The following is an 18,703-nucleotide window of genomic DNA, read 5'->3' on the forward strand; positions in this document are numbered from 1 at the left end:
TGATACCACTTTAAACAGTTATGGCTTCCCCAAAGAATCCTGGGAACTATAGTGATCTCCTGACAGCTGTCAGCACCCTTAACAAGCTATAGTTCCCAGGATTCTTTGGGGGAAGCCATGACTGTTTAAAATGATATGATACTCGTTTAAAAGTAAAGTGCAACATGGGGCTTTATTCATATTAAACAAGAAAAAAGCAAGAAAAAATAGACTGGTCATTAATTTAATTATTGTTTTTCAGTCACCTGAGCATTGGATATCCAAAGGACCTCTCCTCCTCTTAGGATACGAATATCATCGGTTTGGGGTACTGGGCGCCCATCCTTCATCCATGTGATTTGAGGGATTGGAATGCCATCAGAAATACAGAAGAGCTCCAGTGGGTTGTTAACCACTATGGAAATTTCTTCAGGATGATCTGATCCATTAATTCGAGGGGGTTCTGCAGAAAAAGACAAAATTGCATATTACCCAAAAAGAATGACTCCAAATGTTAATAGAGGGGTGTAGGGTAGAAATGTAATAATACATTTCTTATCCACTCTTCATCACAGAAGTAATACCAGAGCAGGTTACAGCAGAAAATATAAAATCAAAAGTAAAACAATGAACAAAAACAAGACTGACTAATAATAATAATAATAATAATAATAATAATAATAATAATAATAATAATAATAATAATAATAATAATAATAATAATAAATAATGCTGCAACACAATAAAATCTTCAGAATCAACAAACCTAAACAAGTCAACAGGTTCACACAAAGGCCTGGGCAAGCAGATCTTCAGCTGGCATGGAAAACTCATTCAGAGTCTGTTCCAGCCATACCTGAAGACTGAGGAAGTCCCACAATCAGGGTGTTTGTATCAAGAATGCCCTTTCCAGTATTGGCACATACCAAATACCAGGTAAGTGTGGCACTCTTAGGAGAATCTCCGCCCAGATCTTAGCATGTAGGTAGATCTATATGAGAGACGGTTCTCCATCAAAGTACCTTGAACTTGGCTTGGCAGTATATAGGCAGCCAATGCAGTTCTTTCAAAACTGGCGTAATGTATTCTCAGTGAGCTATCCCTTGTAACAGCCTAGCTGCAGCATTTTGCACCAGCTACAGCTTCTGGGGCAATTTCAAAAGCAGCCCCACACAGAGTGCATTGCAGTAATACAGCCTCAAGATTACCAACAAAGACAATATGAGTGACTATGTGATAGTTATCATAATCTTCTGGGTCCAATCTGTTCTTTGTTGAGGAACAGGTGCACTACCACCACCTGAGTTTATTGGCCAACGTCATTATAGCCTCTGACTGCCCAAGCTATCCCTGTCCAGGAACAGCTGCATTTGGCACACTAGCTGAAGCTGGTAAAAGATGTTCCTTGCTGCAGAGGCCACTTGTGCCTCCAATGATAATCCTGGATCTAGGAGCACCTCCAAACCATCTTCCTGTTCAATCAGAAGGAGTGCAACCTATCCAGAACAGGGAACTTGCCTAATTCCCAGACCTGGGAAATGCCTACTCACAGTCAGGGTTTAGCTTCAGCTTATTGACCCTCATCAAGCCCACCACTGCATCCAGGCACTATTCCAAGACATTCACAGCCTCTCCTAACTCAGATGTTACAGAGAAACAGAGTCAGGTGCCATCAGCATACTAGTGACACTTAAATCTAAATATCCTAATGACCATTCCCAACAGCTTCATATACATAAGAATGTAAGAAGAGCCTACTGGATCAGGCCAATGTTCCTAGCCCATCTAGTTCAGCATCCTGTTCTCATAGCAGCCAACCAGATGCATATGGGAACCCCTCAAGCAGGATCTGAGTGCAAGAGCACTCTAATATAGATGCTGAATAACTTCAAAGACAAGATTGAATACTGCAGAATCCTACAGCATAGCTGCTGTGGGGCCAAACAACAGTTTCCCAGCGCTATTCTCTGGAAATAGCACTATAGGTAGGAGTGGAACCACAGTATATCTGTGCCCCTAACTCCCAGCCCACAGAGATGACACAGCAAGATACTATGGTCAATGGTAACACAAGCCACTGAGAGATCAAAAAGAATTAATAGGGTGGCATTCTCCATGTCCCTCTCCTGATAAACCCCATCTGTCAGGGCAACTAAGGCTGACTTGTTCCCCTAAACCAGGCTTGAACCCATATTGGAATGGGTCCAGATAATCAGTTTGTTCCAATAATGCCTAAACCTGGACAGCTACCACCCTCCCAAGCAGCTTCCCAAGGAAAGGGATATTAGTGACTGGGTAATAGTTGTCATAATCTTCCAGGTCCAATCTGTTTTTTTTGTTTTTTGTTTTTTGTTTTTTGAGGAGCAGGTGCACTACCACTCCTGAGTTGAGTGGACAATGTTATGGGCTTACTGAATTACAAAAAAAATTAAGAATCCTTACCTAGCACTTTAAGAGTAAAGTGCTTGTTGACTTCCCCAGCTTCATTAGATGCTATACAGGTGTATCGGCCTGTGTCATCCGCCTCTGACTTTGCAATGTGAAGACCCATTTCTTGGTTTTCCAAGGACACATGGAGGCCAAGGTCTAAAGGTCGGCCATCTTTAAGCCATGACATACTAGGTGTTGGTGTTCCATCAGCCAAACACATCAAAGAGACTGGATTCCCTTTTACAACAGCTACTTCTGTTCCTCCATCATTGTCTATGCTTGGCGATACTGCCGAGAAACAACACCATGGTGATAAGTATGGCATTCAATGAATAAAGATATTTTTAACACAAAACCTTTGTTAACTAAACAACTACGGTATATTTTTGGCTTGCATCCTAAGAACTGCCAATGGAAGAGCTGGGAGGAAGATGACTTTCCTGCCCCTCCTCCGGCAGCAGGTCCCTCCCCAGCCTCTCTCAAGGGTAACACCTTCTCTCAGGGACATGAAATGTCAATCACATTTCAACATTCATTGTTATACAAACTGTTAACAGGCCCCAGATGAAGGCCCCATAAGAGTGCTTAAATGTGACATTTAAAGTCCATGTGCAGCATTTGTCCACAAACACAGCCAACACCCAAGTTATGCCACTTATTACTTCTTAGCACCGTTTCCCTTTCATTTTCCTCACAGTTCTCATACCTGTATATGCCTACACTGCCCATGCAATGTTATGAGGGGTCCATGTCGTCATTTTAACAGACCCAGTGCCAGGACATCATAGCAGGGCTGACATCAGGACAACAATGGCAATGAGGGGCAGACTCACTGAGGGAGGGGGCCCATGGACGATGTCTTGCCCAAGGGCCCCCAAAAATCTGGAGTGGCAATGCATCATAGTAAAAATCATGTGAGTCGCCACAGCAGCAATGTGGACATTGAGCTGAGTATCATGAGGAACACAAGAAAATAATAATGCCAGAAGAACAGCTTTGAAACTAAAGAAATGTGCTCATTATTAGCATTGGAGCAGAAAGCTGGCAGAAGCTGAACTGTAACAGAATCCCTGTTGGAAGAGCATACTTTACCCTGGATACCCTAAGTGTTTCAATCTAGAAGTCTAGAAAGAAACTCAGTACAGGTTGCAAGGGAAACGACAGTCTAGGAAGCATGGAGGTTCCTCTCTCTGTCCACTTTTCCCCATGCAGACACATCAGCCTTCGGTGCAATCTGAGTTGCACCCCAATCATAGCATATGCCAAAATTGTCAGATGCTTGGAGGTGCCTTTCAACATGAAAACAAACACAAAACAGAGTACATTGTCCTATCTCAGCTCTAAAGTATACAATGAATTGTTCAGAAGGGCCAAAACCTCAATAACTTCAAATGTTTAAAGAAAACAAGAGGTTTTGAGAAAGAATATAATATAAATGTGAGGCACTTGGGGAGATGTATTTTGCTCAGCATTGGGATAGAAATGCAATAAATACATATGTACATAGGAAATAAGCTCATGTGAATGTTACAGTTTCACTTTACAATACAGAAAGAGGCTTACCATAAACCTGAAGGCTATGATGCTTGTTGTCCACACCAGCTCTGTTGGAGGCTACACATGTGTACATGCCAACATCAGCCATCTGTGCTCTTACAATTCTGGAAGAGACACAACCAAAGTAATTTTTCAAAACATCACAACATAGGACACATTATTCTGTCTGATGCTCAGAGCATATTCCAGTTCAGAGAGTCTAATAACACTTTTCTTTAGTACCAGTGGATTGCAAGAACCATATGAACATGTGATATGCCTGTTGTGTGAGAATCTCTCATCGGGGCCTGTTGTAGACTTCAAACAACGTTTCATGAGCAATGAGTTCCAGGGCACATTTACTGAATGGAATACTAATGGAATGCTCTCCTACCATCTACATCCATGTTGTTCTGGTGCCAGGTAAAGACCTCTTCATTTCCCCAGGCCTTTTAAAATGGTTGAGATTATTTTTAATGATTCATTTTATTCTGTTGCTTCACTCTTTTATAGCTGTTTTATTTTATTTTTCTTTCTATTTTCTAAGCCGTTCTAGAAAGATCTGTATCAAAGGGCAGCATTCAGCACCCTCTTTGAATTATAAGGGGACATAGAAATTCTCAGTAGTTGCTCCACAGCCCTCCTTATTAGGGCACTTTAGAGGTTTACCAAAGTATGTCTCAGAATAGTTGGCAGGGCAGCATGGGACCTATTCCCAGCACCAGGGTTGCTGCTGGTTATGGAGGGGGCAAAGCAGCAGAAACAGCAGTGTGGGTATGGCGGTGGAAATGCTGGACTGGTTCCACCACTGTGCCTACATCACACCTACCTCCCCGATCCTCATCTTAGTAACTGACAGCAACCCTGGTATTGGGAACCCAGATAAGCAGCGCACCTTGCCCCACCAACCACTACTGGTAGGCCTTCTACAAATAATGTAAGACCTGTCATGACCAGGATGGTGATTGTGATGGACCTCCTGCAGGCTCTTTGTTATTACGAAGAATCCAACCTATATTATAAAGCAAGGTATTATTCACTAATAGACAAAAAACGGTTTAAGAATGAACCTATAGCCCACAGATATTTCTATCAAACTTTAAAAAGAAGGGAAATTGGGCAGCTATAGTGAATGCAGCAGGGGAGCGGGAGACCTGACCTCCTCTCTGAGATATTGTACTGCCCTACAAATTTGTCAAAATGCAAACACAATTTGGGTTGGTCTTTCACAGTCCAATCCACTTCCTGTGTAGCTTGGAAGAATTTGGTAACATGTCCCTCTGAGCATGGGGGGACCTGGGGGAGGGGAGGAGGAGGGGGAGTGGAGGAGATTGGGTGGGTAGGCACTGGGCAGAGGGGAAGCCACTTTCCTTTCCAAAAGGAAGACATTTTGAACAGTATAATTGCTTTTCAGTGTTTCCCACATCTTTTTATTCTACAGCAGGCACATGTAGCCTCCCACCCAAATTTAAACCAAAGCTGTCCCTGGCCACATCCACACCAGACCTTTAGTTCACTTTAGACGGTCATGGCTTCTCTCAAAGAATCGTGGGAAGTGTAATTAGTGAAGGGTGCTGAGAGTTGCTAGGAGACGCCCTGTTCCCCTCACAGATCTTCAGTCAGAGTGGCTGACTGTTAAACCAGTCTGGCCACTGGAGCTCTGTCAGTGGAATAGGAGTCTCCTCTCAGCACCATTCACAAACTACACTTCCCAGGATTCTTTGGGGAAGCCATGACTGTCTCAAGTGAAATCAAAGTCTGGTGTGGGTGTGGCCCCCTGATTAGCCAAGCCCAGCAGCTGGGAGTCTGGCTTTTAGAACACTGACAGTTGGTTCTTACTGAGCATGCCCGACACTATTATTCAGTTCAATGCAAAATTTCTTAAATTAATTAAAAATCAGCCAGGCATGTTTTTAACTTTTAACCTGCAGAAGATGAAGGGTCAGAGTATGGGGCAAAGTCAGTAATAGGATTACAGGTACTCTGTGAACATGGCTGATTTTTAATGAATTTCAACAATTATGAGAACTCTGGCAGAAAAAAGTCCAAAAGGACTCTGGGTTTTTTCTCTCTCTTTTTACACTTTGAACTCTCTATTCTCTCTGACCGTTTTGTGTATCACCATTGAATTTTAGAGGGTTGTTAAGCAAGCGTTTCTGAGTTCAGGACTATAAGTTTTGTAAAGTTTTGTTTTGAAATGAGCTTATGGGAAGGATCAGAATGGCATGGGGGTATTTTCAATTTAACATTGTGGAATGTGAAAAATCCATGCTGGCTACAGTATACAGCCACTCTTGTGGCTGTATAATGGGGTCTGGAGAAAAAATGGATAGCTTTGACTAAACTTACTTGAGAGCCAGTTAAGCACTATATCCAGCCCTTGTACCCGTCCTGGGAATTTCCAGGAAGCAGAACTGCAGTTAAATTCCACCCTGAAATAAGTGGGTCTGCCATTGGCCAGTATCTGGATGGAAGATTGCCTGGGAGGGAATCATGAAGGGAGTGCAGGATGCAAGTGCAACAAATAATTTTTTTATTGATTCAACTTTCAACTACCTTCTAATTGCTCATTTAGTATGTGCCAGTGATTATGCAAACTAAAAAGATAAGGAGAGCCAGCTGGAGGCAGATGATACCCAAATAAAGACAAAATGACATTCATTCCCTTTGTAAGAGACAGGAGAACTACGAGTTTAAATGGAAGGAAAGTATGGTGAATGATCTCCAAAGAGACTGCAAAATGCCTGTGCATGTGATATCAGTGTTGAGAATTAATGTCAGTACCCAGTGGTGTGACCCCACCCACCTTAGACAAACAACTCCTGCCTCTTGGGATCTTCTTACATCAAAGGGGGAGAACTTTCTGCCGCAGTGGAGTGAAACTGACTACAACCTAAACCACTGACATCTTACCTGAGAATCTGTCCAGCCGAAAGCAACCTGATGTGTGAGGAGATAGAGAGAGGGAGCCCATTCTTCAACCAATTTATCTGTGGTGGTGGAGTGCCCACGGCTTGGCATTCAATATTTATTGAAGTGTCCAATAGGACTGTCAGAGCCTCAGGTTCATCTTTATTGTTGGCTATAGTTGGTGGAACTGAATTTTGTAATCAAATGGGGCAAAAAAAAAAAAGCTGCTTATTGATTTTCAACATTTATACTCAGCCTTTCTAACAAACATTCTAACAAATTCTATACTCAAAATAAAGCAATACAGCAGGGGTGGGGAACCTTATTGGCTCCACAGGCCAGATCCTTATCAGAATCAGCCTTGCGAGCTAATTTGAGAGGTGAGCAAAGCTATCCCCCTGTCAATCAGGTGATATCATTATGACATCATATGATTTACAGGTGCCTATCAAACTCCCGTGCAGGGTTCCCAAATGCCCACCGCTGCTGTGTGAGAAAGCTCTTCTTTCTGACCCTTTGCACAGCAGCAGCAAGTGCTCGAGGATCCCTCTGGCTTTCTACTCTATCTTCCATCACCACCACCAGCAGTGATGGTGGTTGGGAGAATGAAGGAGAGAGAGAAAGCTTCTTTCTCTCCTGTGTCCCCTTGCCATCACCACTGCCAGAAGGAAAAGAAGGAAGACAGCACTTGCTGCTGCTGTGGGAAGCCCCAGAAAAAAAGATATGCAAAAAAAGCTGGCTTTTGGGGGGCACTGGACAGCATCAGCAAGCACTTGGGAACCCTCTTGGCTTCTTTCTCTACCTTCCCTTGTTGCCCAAAGGGAAAGAAGTGCCTTTGCAAGACTTCCCCCCCTTCCCACTTTAAGTTCCCAACATCAGGAACTTGAAGGAAGAGGGGAGGAGACTCACCAAGTATTTGCCATGTCTTTCCCCCTCCCCTTTTGCCTCCAATGTCAGGAAGCTAATGAGGAAAGGGGGAGACTTGGGAAAGGTGCTTTGGGGCTTTAATCTCCAGTAAACTGGTGAGCGAGGATTAAATCCTGCTGCCTTGGCTGCACAATCTTGTTCCCTGCTTGGAACAGCCACTGCAGGATTAAAACTTGTCCTCCCACCCATCAGCCGGGGGTTTGCGTGGTTTGAGGGAAATGGGCTTGGGGGGGGCAAATTGGAACCTCGAGATGCTATGATTGGCCCAGAGGCTGGAGGGTCCCCACTCCTGCAATACAGAGAAATATCGGTATATCTGCAGAACAATCTAGAAAAGGACTTAAATAAAAAATTGAGCGGTAGGAGCAACATAAAAAACAGCTTGAAGATAGTACTCTGCAAAAATCTCACTGGAATAAAACTGTCTTTGCTGTTCAACTCAAAGCGTAGGAACATAGGAAGCCAGCTTATACTGATTAAGACCACTGGTCCATTGAGCTCCACCTGATCAACACTGATTGGCAGTGGCTCTCCAGGGTTTCTCTCTATGTAGCAATGCTGAGGATTGAATCTGGGGCCTTTCGCATGCAAAGCAATTGCTCTGCCACTGAACCATGCCCTAGAGCCAGGTGCATCTCTTTCAGAAGCTAATATAGAGCTTAGGTGCTAAATGTGAAAATAGCCCTGTCTTGGGTCTTTCCTCTGTCCTTCTGATGACTGGGGGGGGGGCTACTGCAAGGCCTCAGAAAATGAATGAAGTTACCGGCCAAGGTCATATGTTAAATAGTGGATGACTGAAATTATTCCTGATGAAGTAGCTGGCCTTATGCTGAACCCCAAGATGGCAGTAATACCACTTTTCCAATCCAAGGAAACATTCTCCACAGTGTTCCAAACTAAATAATATCCAAATGCTGCAATCAGCATCCTCCTTGAGGATGTTATTCCCTTTGCCAGATAGCTGCAAGACCTGCTGAATTTCTTTATACATCTGTTTCAAAATTGTGCCAGTGGCCAGAAAGCAGCTCTTGCTTCATTTATCAAAGGAGGCACAAATGACCACTATTGTGGCTGAACATATGTCAACTGCAATTATATGGTGCAACACTGTCCCACTGAGTTCTGCTATTTTGGAAGTCACCATTCACACACTTCTCAGACATCCCTGTAAGCTGACACTTAAAATGTCCATTCTTTGCACAGCCCTAAGGTGCAAGGAGAGGGGAAAGTGAGGCTGGGAGGAAGAGGGGTAAGGAGAAGAAGGATCTCAGGGACTACTCTGCTCTCCAGACAGTGGTCCAGGATTAGCCAGGTTCCAACATAAAATTGGCAGTAAAGATTCACAGTTGAAAGAGTAACAGAATAACAGTAAACAAAGTAACAGTAAAGAGTTATTCACCATATGTGATTAAGCATAGCATTAAATACAAATAGGTATATCTCTATGTTACATATATGATCCAAAGTGAGATATAATATACAAAATGCTTAATACCCTACAATTATTTCTTATAACTTGAAAACATTTTTGGTAGGGCCACCAGAAGCCAAAGTAGATTGCTTTGGCAACTGCACCAAATGCTCTCCAGTGAACATTTCAACAATGCAGGAAGTTCTACCCTTTCTCTGAAATAGCTTCATTTGCCCTCAGTCATCACATACTTGGCTGTGTTAGTGCTACTAGGAAGAAAAACAAGCAGTATTTTTGAAGCCGAGAACAACAGTGAACTGGTCCAGAAAAGATAAGCTTTAGGAGTCTTCTAGAAAACTTATCTGACTCCACTCTCAGAAAGCCTCTTTTTTGTGTCAAAAATGTTTGCTGGCGAACATTCAGTTCAGCCTTACCTACAGATACTATTAAATTAATATTAATGACATTTCAGGAAACAGCAAAAAGATTGCTCTTTTTTGAAAAGTCTGGCCCAGAAAAGCATCAGTCACTTAAACTTTCTGTAATATTCTGCAGTGGTAGTCAGCAACCATTAAAACTGTCAAGGGCCAAACTGGAAAATATAAGTTGGAAAATATGTCATAAATTGGAAGGCGTAAATTACGGCCAAACTACAACTGTCCTATCATTGTTGCAAAAAGTGTATATATTGATGAGTTCAGTATACCCATATCTCTGAAAGATTGAAAACCTTCAGTAATTTTCAAGTGTCCATTCAATTTCCAGGCAATAGGACATACAAAAAACAAACAAAACCCTCCAGACTCTTTAGGGCTCACTAGATTGCATAGCTGTTTCCCTGGGCTCATCTTCTTGGGGCTTGCTTCAGGACAGGACAGTTCCTTAAACCAAGTCTGCAGAGCATCAACTAGCACATTTTCACAATCTGCCTAGTTTTTCCAAAGGGAAAACATTTATTATGGAAAACTAAAACTGATACATACTTAGCTCAGCCCTAGCTAAGCTAATTTGCACATTTGGGTTGCATGGGAATTAACAGAATCATAGAAGAGATATCCAAAGGTCATCCAATTTAATCCCCACCAGTGGAAGAAATCCACTCCTTCAGCATCTATGACAAGTAGCCATTTGCTCAAAAAAAACGATGAATGGGAGTTCATCATCAAGCATATTGCATCATTGGGAAGGTGTGTACTGGTGTTCAGTCTAAATCTTGTTTTTTTTTCTAATTTGAACCCACTGGTTTGGATTCTACCCTCAGGAGCAACAGAAAACAAGTTTGGTCCATCACCTATGTCACAGCTCTATGTGAAAATGGCTAGCACAGCCCCTCTTTAATCATCTCTTGTCCTGGCTAAACATACCCAGCTCCGTCAACCTTTCCTCACAGGACTCAGGCCTTTCTTGGTCTTTGTCACTGTCCCCTGGAAACATTCCAGTTTTTTTGATATTCTTCTTGAACTTCAGCACCCAGAACTAGACCGAAATGCCAACAACAGTTCTCAGATAGGACACATTTATTTCTACAGTATTTTTACTTCTGGTATTTCTTGTTCATTCTATAAATAGCATCTCAAAAATGTGACTGAGCTTTCAAAATAGAAATTATAGCATTTTTTTAAAAAAAGTTGAATTTGTTTTTGCTTCTGTTAATTCTGATTACGTACTGAATTGCTGTCCCCACACTTTTAAATGTATATTTTCCAATCATAAGGCTTAGAAACAAACAGGGTCTATAGTATCTTATTAAGCACTTATGAGCTACATGAAATTCTCAATGGCCTCTTCTGAGTCACAAAGGTCCTTACATTAGCCATCCACACTTCACAAAATGATTAATTCTCTACACCTACCGAGTTAACAACAGTTATATATTATAAGCAACAATTATGTCCATATAAAATCTACTTCCTTCACATTGTAGAAAATGTGTTACAAGTGAGGTGCCTCTGACTTTATCATGTTAAAACAAAAACACCACCACTTACCATATACATTCACATTAAAAATTCGGTCTTCTTCCCCCGCAGCATTGCTAGCAACACAAGTGTACTTCCCTACATCACTTGTGAGGGCTCCAACAATGTTGAGCAAGCTGCCATCTTGAGCCAGGCTAGAAAAAGGAGTCACAGAAAACTGAATATTTAGAAGTATGTCCTCAAGGATTAACCTTAATACCAAAACAAATATGCTTGAATATAGACCTTACACTGTGGGGATTGTTACACATTGTAACTGTGCCTAGTGATTGTACAGCACTATAAAATGTTCAAAATTCCTCACATACTAATCATTATCTTAGAATTCTTATATCACCGCTGCAATGTAATGCTGAATCATTAGCATTATGTCATAGATTGGGGAGGAGGGGTGAAGACTGAGTGGTTTGTCAAAGACTACATAATGGGTTTATAGCAGAAGCAAGAGTTGGACTGGAGAACTTCCAAGTTCACACTTCAGTGTCTTAATATTACTCTACACACCTCATTTAATGCTCAATTCATTACATGTGTTTGATGTTAGAACAGCTGAAGTGAACAGCAAAAAACTGCATCAGAGATACACCCTTTCTATCAGAAGCTGATCCAAACAATATTATTTCTATACGTATTTTAATTTTTAATACTGCAAATTTTAATCATAGTTAATAGAAGAAAATCTCACCAAAACAGATGGGTGTTATTTCTGAATAAAGATGACTAGAAAGGGACGGATTAGGTAGGTAGGGTCATCACAGATGACCATCTGTGATTTTGTGGACATTCAGTGAGGTGATCAATGCGAAATTCGGTAAGCCAGACCTCAAGGTGCTTTTTAAGCTTTCCAGTGGTATGAAATACAAACTGAGTTATGCACTGGATGCTTGCTGGGAGCGGAGGAAATTTATTATTTATTTGATATATTTGTATGCCGCTTTTCATCACCAGGTGACCTCAAAGTGGCTTTCACAGCAAGAACAATACAATATCATAAAAACAATTCAGAACAATAATTAAAAACTTCATCAATAACACCACAAAATATCACAAAACAGACTCAAATCTGAAATCAATCTAAACATAACCTAGTCACCAAATGCTAGAGAAAACAGTATGTTTTTATCACACAGTAGAGCCCCATCATTGTTAATACCATCCATATCCCCAAGAGTAGAAAGTTCTGCCACTGGGGCACTGTTACAGAGAAGACTCTTCTCCAGATCCTTCTCCAGAGAGAGTGATATAGCCACCCGTCTGGTGATGGAGTTCTTTCATGCATTTTAATGAGCACACAACAGCAACTGTCTTGCTTCATAGTGGCCACCCTGAAAAAACTACTTATAAGCATAAGTTCGTGGCACCAAACGGGCAATGCCCAAGGCCACTGCCTTTGTCTTCTACAGTCAAAGATCTTCGTGCTGGACCACACCTCTGAGAAATCTTCACATAGTTGGTTAAGTATATGCTAAGTCTGAATGGATTTGGTCAACACACATAAACAATATGACAAAATTGGCTAAGCTGGGGTCCAGCCAAGGGAGGCAGACTTTACCATGAAGAGAGATCAAGAACCTCTCTAACATAAGAGGGGACTGAGAACATTCTTGACACCCTTGGACCCGAGGGTGTTCTTGTTTTCTGTTTTGCTTCAGATGCAAAAAAAAGGCTATGGCCAGCATAGATCAAGCTTTCATAAAACTCTGTAAAGAATTCTGAATGGGATTTCTTACCATTTTCACAAGATCTTCTCCCTGTCCTGGCTTTCCCCCATATTTCTTTTGTATTTCCTCATCTCTCTCCCCCTTTTCGGTTTTAATTCATGCTTGGACTCTGGTTTGCTTCAGAATGATAGAATTCAACACTTCACCTTATCCGCTGAGATTCATCACCACTGATTGGTTTTCCATCTTTCAGCCACTGAATTACCGGTGTGGGAATTCCATGGGCCTTGCAGAGAAGCTGGGTGTTTTCCCCAAGAATTACACTGACTTCACTTGGCATTTCAGATCCAGCAATATCTGGAGGAACTTTGGGAGGGGAAAAAAAGTGCATTAGCAAATACCTCTACATAGGTCAGGCACTGTCTTCACTGACAACTAGGTGATTCAGAAACAATTCCAGAGAGTTTAAGAGATTCCAATGGTGGCAAGGTACTATATGAAGGGTAGCCTGTGTGGTGCCCTCCAGATGTCCAACTTTCACCCAGCCAGCATGGACAGCATGGGATGGTGAGAGTTGTAGTCCAACAACACCTGGAAGGCAACAATGTTAGCTACTCCTGTATTAAACACACGTCTGCCACCCGAGAAGTCTGCCAATGTTTGTACAAACACTAATGTCTAGTAGAACTTATCAAAGCCTTTACCATCATCACATTCTGTTTTTTCCAACCCATGCTTCATATTACTGGCTGCTTCTAGAGGGGAGGAATGTGAAATGTCAGGACAGAGCTAAACTGTGCTAGATACTATATAGAGGGAAAGAAGGAACTAGACCATTTTTGCAGCAGTACCTGCTGCTGCGCTTCTAGTGTAGCATCTGGTTTCACCGTAAGAATATACTTCTGTGATCTGAAGGGGCATGATACAACAGCCTTGATGAAGCTAAGCAGGTCCAAGTCTGATCCGTATCCAGATGGAAGACTGCCTGGAAACAGTCTTGTATACAGGCATACCCCGCTTAACGTTGCCCCGCTTAACGTCGCCTCGCTATAACGTACATGCTCCATACGTCCTCATACCCCGCTTAACGTTCGCGCGCTTTGCAATAACGTACATTATATTAGCATGACGCCGCTGCCATCTAGTGGTGATTGCGTGCAGTACAAGTGAAGACAATTGCTTCACTTAAAGTAGATTTTCACTTAAAGTACACTCTCCAGTCCCACTGTGAACGTTAAAGCGGGGTAAGCCTGTACACTCTTAAGTTTCATCATGGAAGAAAAATGAGATATGAATATAAAGCTAAATAAGTTAAATACAGGTCGCCTTGTATGATAGGAGAGAGACAGGGTGTGTATGATTCTGTTGATCCTCCCTGATCTCTTGGCCACTTTTCAATACCATCTACCATGGTATCCTTCTGGGGCAACTGTCTGAGTTGAGCACTGGGGGCACCGCATTGCCGGCTCCAGAAGCTGGTTCCTGGGGAGCACTGCTTGGCTCCTGGGTTCTCTAATATGGGGTCCTGCAGGTTCAGTTCTGTCCCCCATGTCATTTAACATCTACATGAAACTGCTGAGTGGGGTCACACAGAGTTTTGGAATGTGTTGTCATCAGTGTGCTGATGACACACAGCTACTTCTCCTTTTCATCTTCTGCAGGTGAGGCAGTGGAGATGTTGAATCAAGTGCTTGGTTGTGATAATGGACTGGATGAGGGCCAATAAAGTTACGCTTAATCCAGAGATTAAGATGCTGTTAGTGGATCTTTCCTCTGACCAGTTAAGTGGTGTGTGGTCTTCATCGGTAAAACATTGTAAAATACTGATGAAGTTTCGTAGGGACTTTTTAAAAAAACAAACACCAAACTAATGTGGGGAACTGAATTTAAGACTGGAAAAATTAGAAACCAAGAGAACTGAAATTGATAGATTCACAGATCTTTCAGAACGCTTTGCTGTTTAAACCCCAACTTCCCACTGAGATTTAGTAAGTAACGAAAATATCTTTTTCTTGACCAAAAGATTATATTGACCAAAAGATTGTTTGCCTGTCAACTTCCTTAATGCTGCTGCATTTATTGATCAGTGAGGTAAGAAATCCAGCCTGAGATTTCATCACTGGTTTATGGGATCAGGTAACATCACTGGGCAAAACCGTATTTTCTTCTATGGTTCACTATTATTCTCTAATGGCCTCCAACTCAATCAGTCTGCAGGAGCTGGAGAGGCCTTTCCATCTCTGCAATTCAAACCTTTTTGAGACAACGCAAGAGCATAAAGTCTACTCATACATTGTTAAATTGCATTTTGGGGCAAGGTTGAACTCTCTTTCCTATTTTTGTCTGTTATTGTTTTGAAGACGTTAAAAGGAACACTTCATAAACAGACTTCTAACATGAAAACATTGGACATGATTCGTATTAGTGCAGGTGCTGCAGCACCCACATATGGAGAGATTCAGCAGAACTCTGTTGTGTCATTATCTGGGAAAAGAGTGACGTTAAAGCTCATAGCAACACTTGGGCCATTACTGGGAGTGGGAGGCTCCTGAGTTCTTCTATATCCATCCCTCACTCTTACCTGGGTGCAAAACCATCTTCAGTCCTTCTGAAGGAAAAACACAAAGGTGTGGGGGGACAGGGAGTGGAGACAAAACATGCTAGCTCTGACCCTGTCTCCGTCACCCTCCACCTTGTGGACAGCGTGCTTGTGAAGTATGGGGCGCCCTCTACTCGTGGAAGCTGCACATAGGCTTTGGAATTTCCAGGTTCTAAAATGTGCACAGTGCCTCCATAAGCATAGGAGGCTTCCAACTTCAGGAGATCAGTCTTCAACTCATGGAGAGTGATAGTGTGTGCGTGCGGGTGTGAAGCCAGAGTGATCATCCCTGCTGCCCTCCCCCCTTTGTGTGTTTACTTAAATCAGAAAAAGAATGCCTGGAGAAGGCTTAAGCTACTCAAGTCCAGGCTTTGAGAACACAGGGAAGAGTGAGGGTTGGATGAAGATAGGGAGGTCCACACAGGGCTGTCATCCTCAGTGTGCCCCTGCTAGGATGGATCATGCCTACAGCTTTTACATTGAGGTTCTTTCTGTTAAGTGCTCTGGAGTCTACACTTGAAAATAAAGTTATTTCACATCTATCCCGACATATTTTTTTCAACAGGAAAGGCATGAGAGTATATACACCCACACGCACACATACCTTGAACAGAAAGAACATAAACTTTTTGAGCTTTGCCTTCTACATTTGAGGCAATGCAGGAGTAGTTCCCATTATCTGAATGCTGAGACCTGGCAATTTGCAGCTTGCTGCCTCCTGACAAAATATGCATTTCAAGGGAGGCAGAGTTTTCTAAATGCAGAGAAAGAAGAAATCAGCTCATATTGGAAGGATATAGAGGTTTATACCATATGCCTAATGCTCTATTACAGTGGGAACATAAGATCTGTGTGCCCCATTTGGTTCACCTGGCTTTCTTCCCTGCCCAGCCCCCTTAATCTAGGAATTACAGGCTGGTAGGTGAGTCACCAGATTGCAGCAGTACAGGGCTATCCAGGCTGGCTAGAATCACACAGAACCTGTGGCCTTTTTACTAGATCTGGTGCAGATGAGCCAACTGATTTCCAGTTCACTCTCTCTGACACTGAACTGGACACTGGTGATTCAGGCCCCCTAAACGAGAGGTAGTAATCCATTTTTGCTTTCCATCCTATGTCATATTTCCCTCATCTGAGAAACCTGGGTTAGCTGCATCCAGCTTTTGAACAAATGAACAGCATGCACACGTCTTAATTTTGGCACTCAAAGCATATCAATTCTGATTACTTCCACTGACTGCTTTAAGATAGAAGAGGATTAGTATATTGCTAGAGCTAGGGGTTTTCCTCAGTATGGAAAAAGATTATCCAGAAACGTGGGGCAGGGGGAAGCATGTGAGCTCAAGGCTCACAGCAGCTTCTTCTAGTTCATTTATTTTGCATTAAGCTATGGTTTACAGGAATGGCAGAATCACCACATTGTCCTGTAAGATCATCACCACCTCACATTGCCTCTCCTCTCTCTCTCTCTCTCTCACTCACTCACACACACACACACCCCACCCCATCCACGCACGGAATACTCTTCTCTCATACATACAGCTCTCACAATGCTCACTAACAGACAGACACACACACGGGAACATCCTTTGAAGGCACAGAGCCAATTGGATTTCCACCTTTGAAGCACTCCGCTCTCCCTGTTCCAAGGAGTGGTGCTGCCAGGGCAGGGCAGGTTCTTGAAAGCATGGATCCAACTGGAACCATACTTTCAAAAGGCTATTTTCTTCCTGCTCAGGTAGAGATGGTTTTTGGAGGTCTTTTATCTGCTGCCCATCTCTTCCTGAGGCCCCCAGAGTGAGGGAGAGACAGATCAGGGAGGACTTTTGCTAACTGAGTTGCCTCGCCCTACCCTATGGTTTCTCTCTCAAGTATCTTTAGAGGAAAACCACAATGCACAAGGAATAGAGCACTGGAAGATCGCCATGGCCAGTCTCTCTCCCTCCCTCCCTCTCTCACTGCAGCCCAGTAAAAAAAAGGAAAAGATTGAGGGGAGTGCCATATTTAAGAAGGCCAAGGACTGCATGTCCACCCACTTCTACTTTTGCATAATATCCATAGATGATCACATTCTCTGTTTCACATCTTGAAAGAGGGGACAGACAATTTAAAATGACTAATGACTATGTGGGCCACAGAACATGTTACCGAGTGGCTTCCCATTCTTGAGCCATGTTATTGCTGGTGGAGGAATTCCAGTGGCATCGCATGTAAAGGTTACAGGGTTACTGATGGTCTCATTGATCCACTGTAGCTCAGGGCCTTCAATGCTGGGTGGTACTGTGAATGAGGACAGTGGTAAGACACATGCAAATCATTACCAAAAGAACGATTGCTGATTCTGGAGAGCAAGATGCTCTGGATATGGACTCTACTGTTTGACCCTTTCCCTTTCTCCAGCGAACCCCTGCTTCCTATTGTGCAATCCTCAGAAGCGCAAGGAGCACCCCATGCACAGCAGAGCAGGTTGATTAACTAAATCTAATGCAGATCAGTCTGTTGGTTACATCACTGAAAGTTAACACAGCATATGCTTACCATGAACATTAAGATGGAAGTTTTTGTCATCACGTCCTGCAATATTTATGGCTTTACATACATACTGGCCTGTATCAGACACCTGAAAATGGAAGAAGGAAAATGATACGGAAGCACTACTTTTCTAAATAACAGCTCCTTCAGAATTACAAAAAGTAATCTTGCTAAGTGAATGCTGTAATTAGTAAACACCACCATAGTAGATATCAGGGGTCAAGTATCATTTGGAGGGGGCTAGTATGATTTTGTAACATGGGCCCCTCCCACACACATGCAGTGATCCCATCCTATGCATTCAATCTCACAAAGAACAGTTTCCATTTCAATTCTGAAATTACATTTTCTACATATCTGAGGTTACCACCATGGCACACATTGGGGCTTTTCTACCATGTCCACAACTGCCTTCCACCTTTGCTTATTTTGTTTAACGTAACATCCAGCCTGAAGATGACTCCTACAAAATTTGGTGACTATTTTATCATTTATGGCTGGTCCTAATAAAAGTATTATTCTGTAGATGTTGTTGTTGTTGTTACTGTTATTGTATTGTTATTACTATTATCCCACTGTAGATGGAAACATTTTATAAATAGACCAATTTTCTTTAAAAGCTTTATTTTTCTGGCTTTTTTCATTGCAAAATCATGAGTTCTCTGTCCAAAGTCAATTTCTCTTTGCAAGGTCAAAACTCAACAGAAAAATAGCTAGATGGCTTAACTATTCTTGCCGT

The 18,703-nt window shown here is 42.4% G+C and overlaps 1 protein-coding gene across 7 annotated transcripts in view; it reads right to left on the reverse strand.

Moving 5' to 3' along the window:
- HMCN1 (hemicentin 1) overlaps nucleotides 1-18,703 on the reverse strand; it is a 393,372-nt gene that overhangs the window by 102,940 nt on the left and 271,729 nt on the right. For all 7 annotated transcript variants that reach the window (XM_061634028.1, XM_061634030.1, XM_061634029.1 and 4 more), the window contains 9 exons: nucleotides 17,971-18,052; nucleotides 17,581-17,712; nucleotides 16,037-16,186; nucleotides 13,040-13,199; nucleotides 11,182-11,306; nucleotides 6,859-7,042; nucleotides 3,973-4,070; nucleotides 2,422-2,697; nucleotides 246-442 (listed from right to left, as the gene is read on the reverse strand). In XM_061634028.1, the coding sequence (XP_061490012.1) occupies nucleotides 246-442; nucleotides 2,422-2,697; nucleotides 3,973-4,070; nucleotides 6,859-7,042; nucleotides 11,182-11,306; nucleotides 13,040-13,199; nucleotides 16,037-16,186; nucleotides 17,581-17,712; nucleotides 17,971-18,052 (1,404 nt within the window). The remainder of the gene's footprint in view (nucleotides 1-245; nucleotides 443-2,421; nucleotides 2,698-3,972; nucleotides 4,071-6,858; nucleotides 7,043-11,181; nucleotides 11,307-13,039; nucleotides 13,200-16,036; nucleotides 16,187-17,580; nucleotides 17,713-17,970; nucleotides 18,053-18,703) is intronic.

The sequence above is a fragment of the Rhineura floridana genome, chromosome 6, assembly GCF_030035675.1.
Source record: "Rhineura floridana isolate rRhiFlo1 chromosome 6, rRhiFlo1.hap2, whole genome shotgun sequence".
NCBI classification, from domain to species: domain Eukaryota; kingdom Metazoa; phylum Chordata; class Lepidosauria; order Squamata; family Rhineuridae; genus Rhineura; species Rhineura floridana.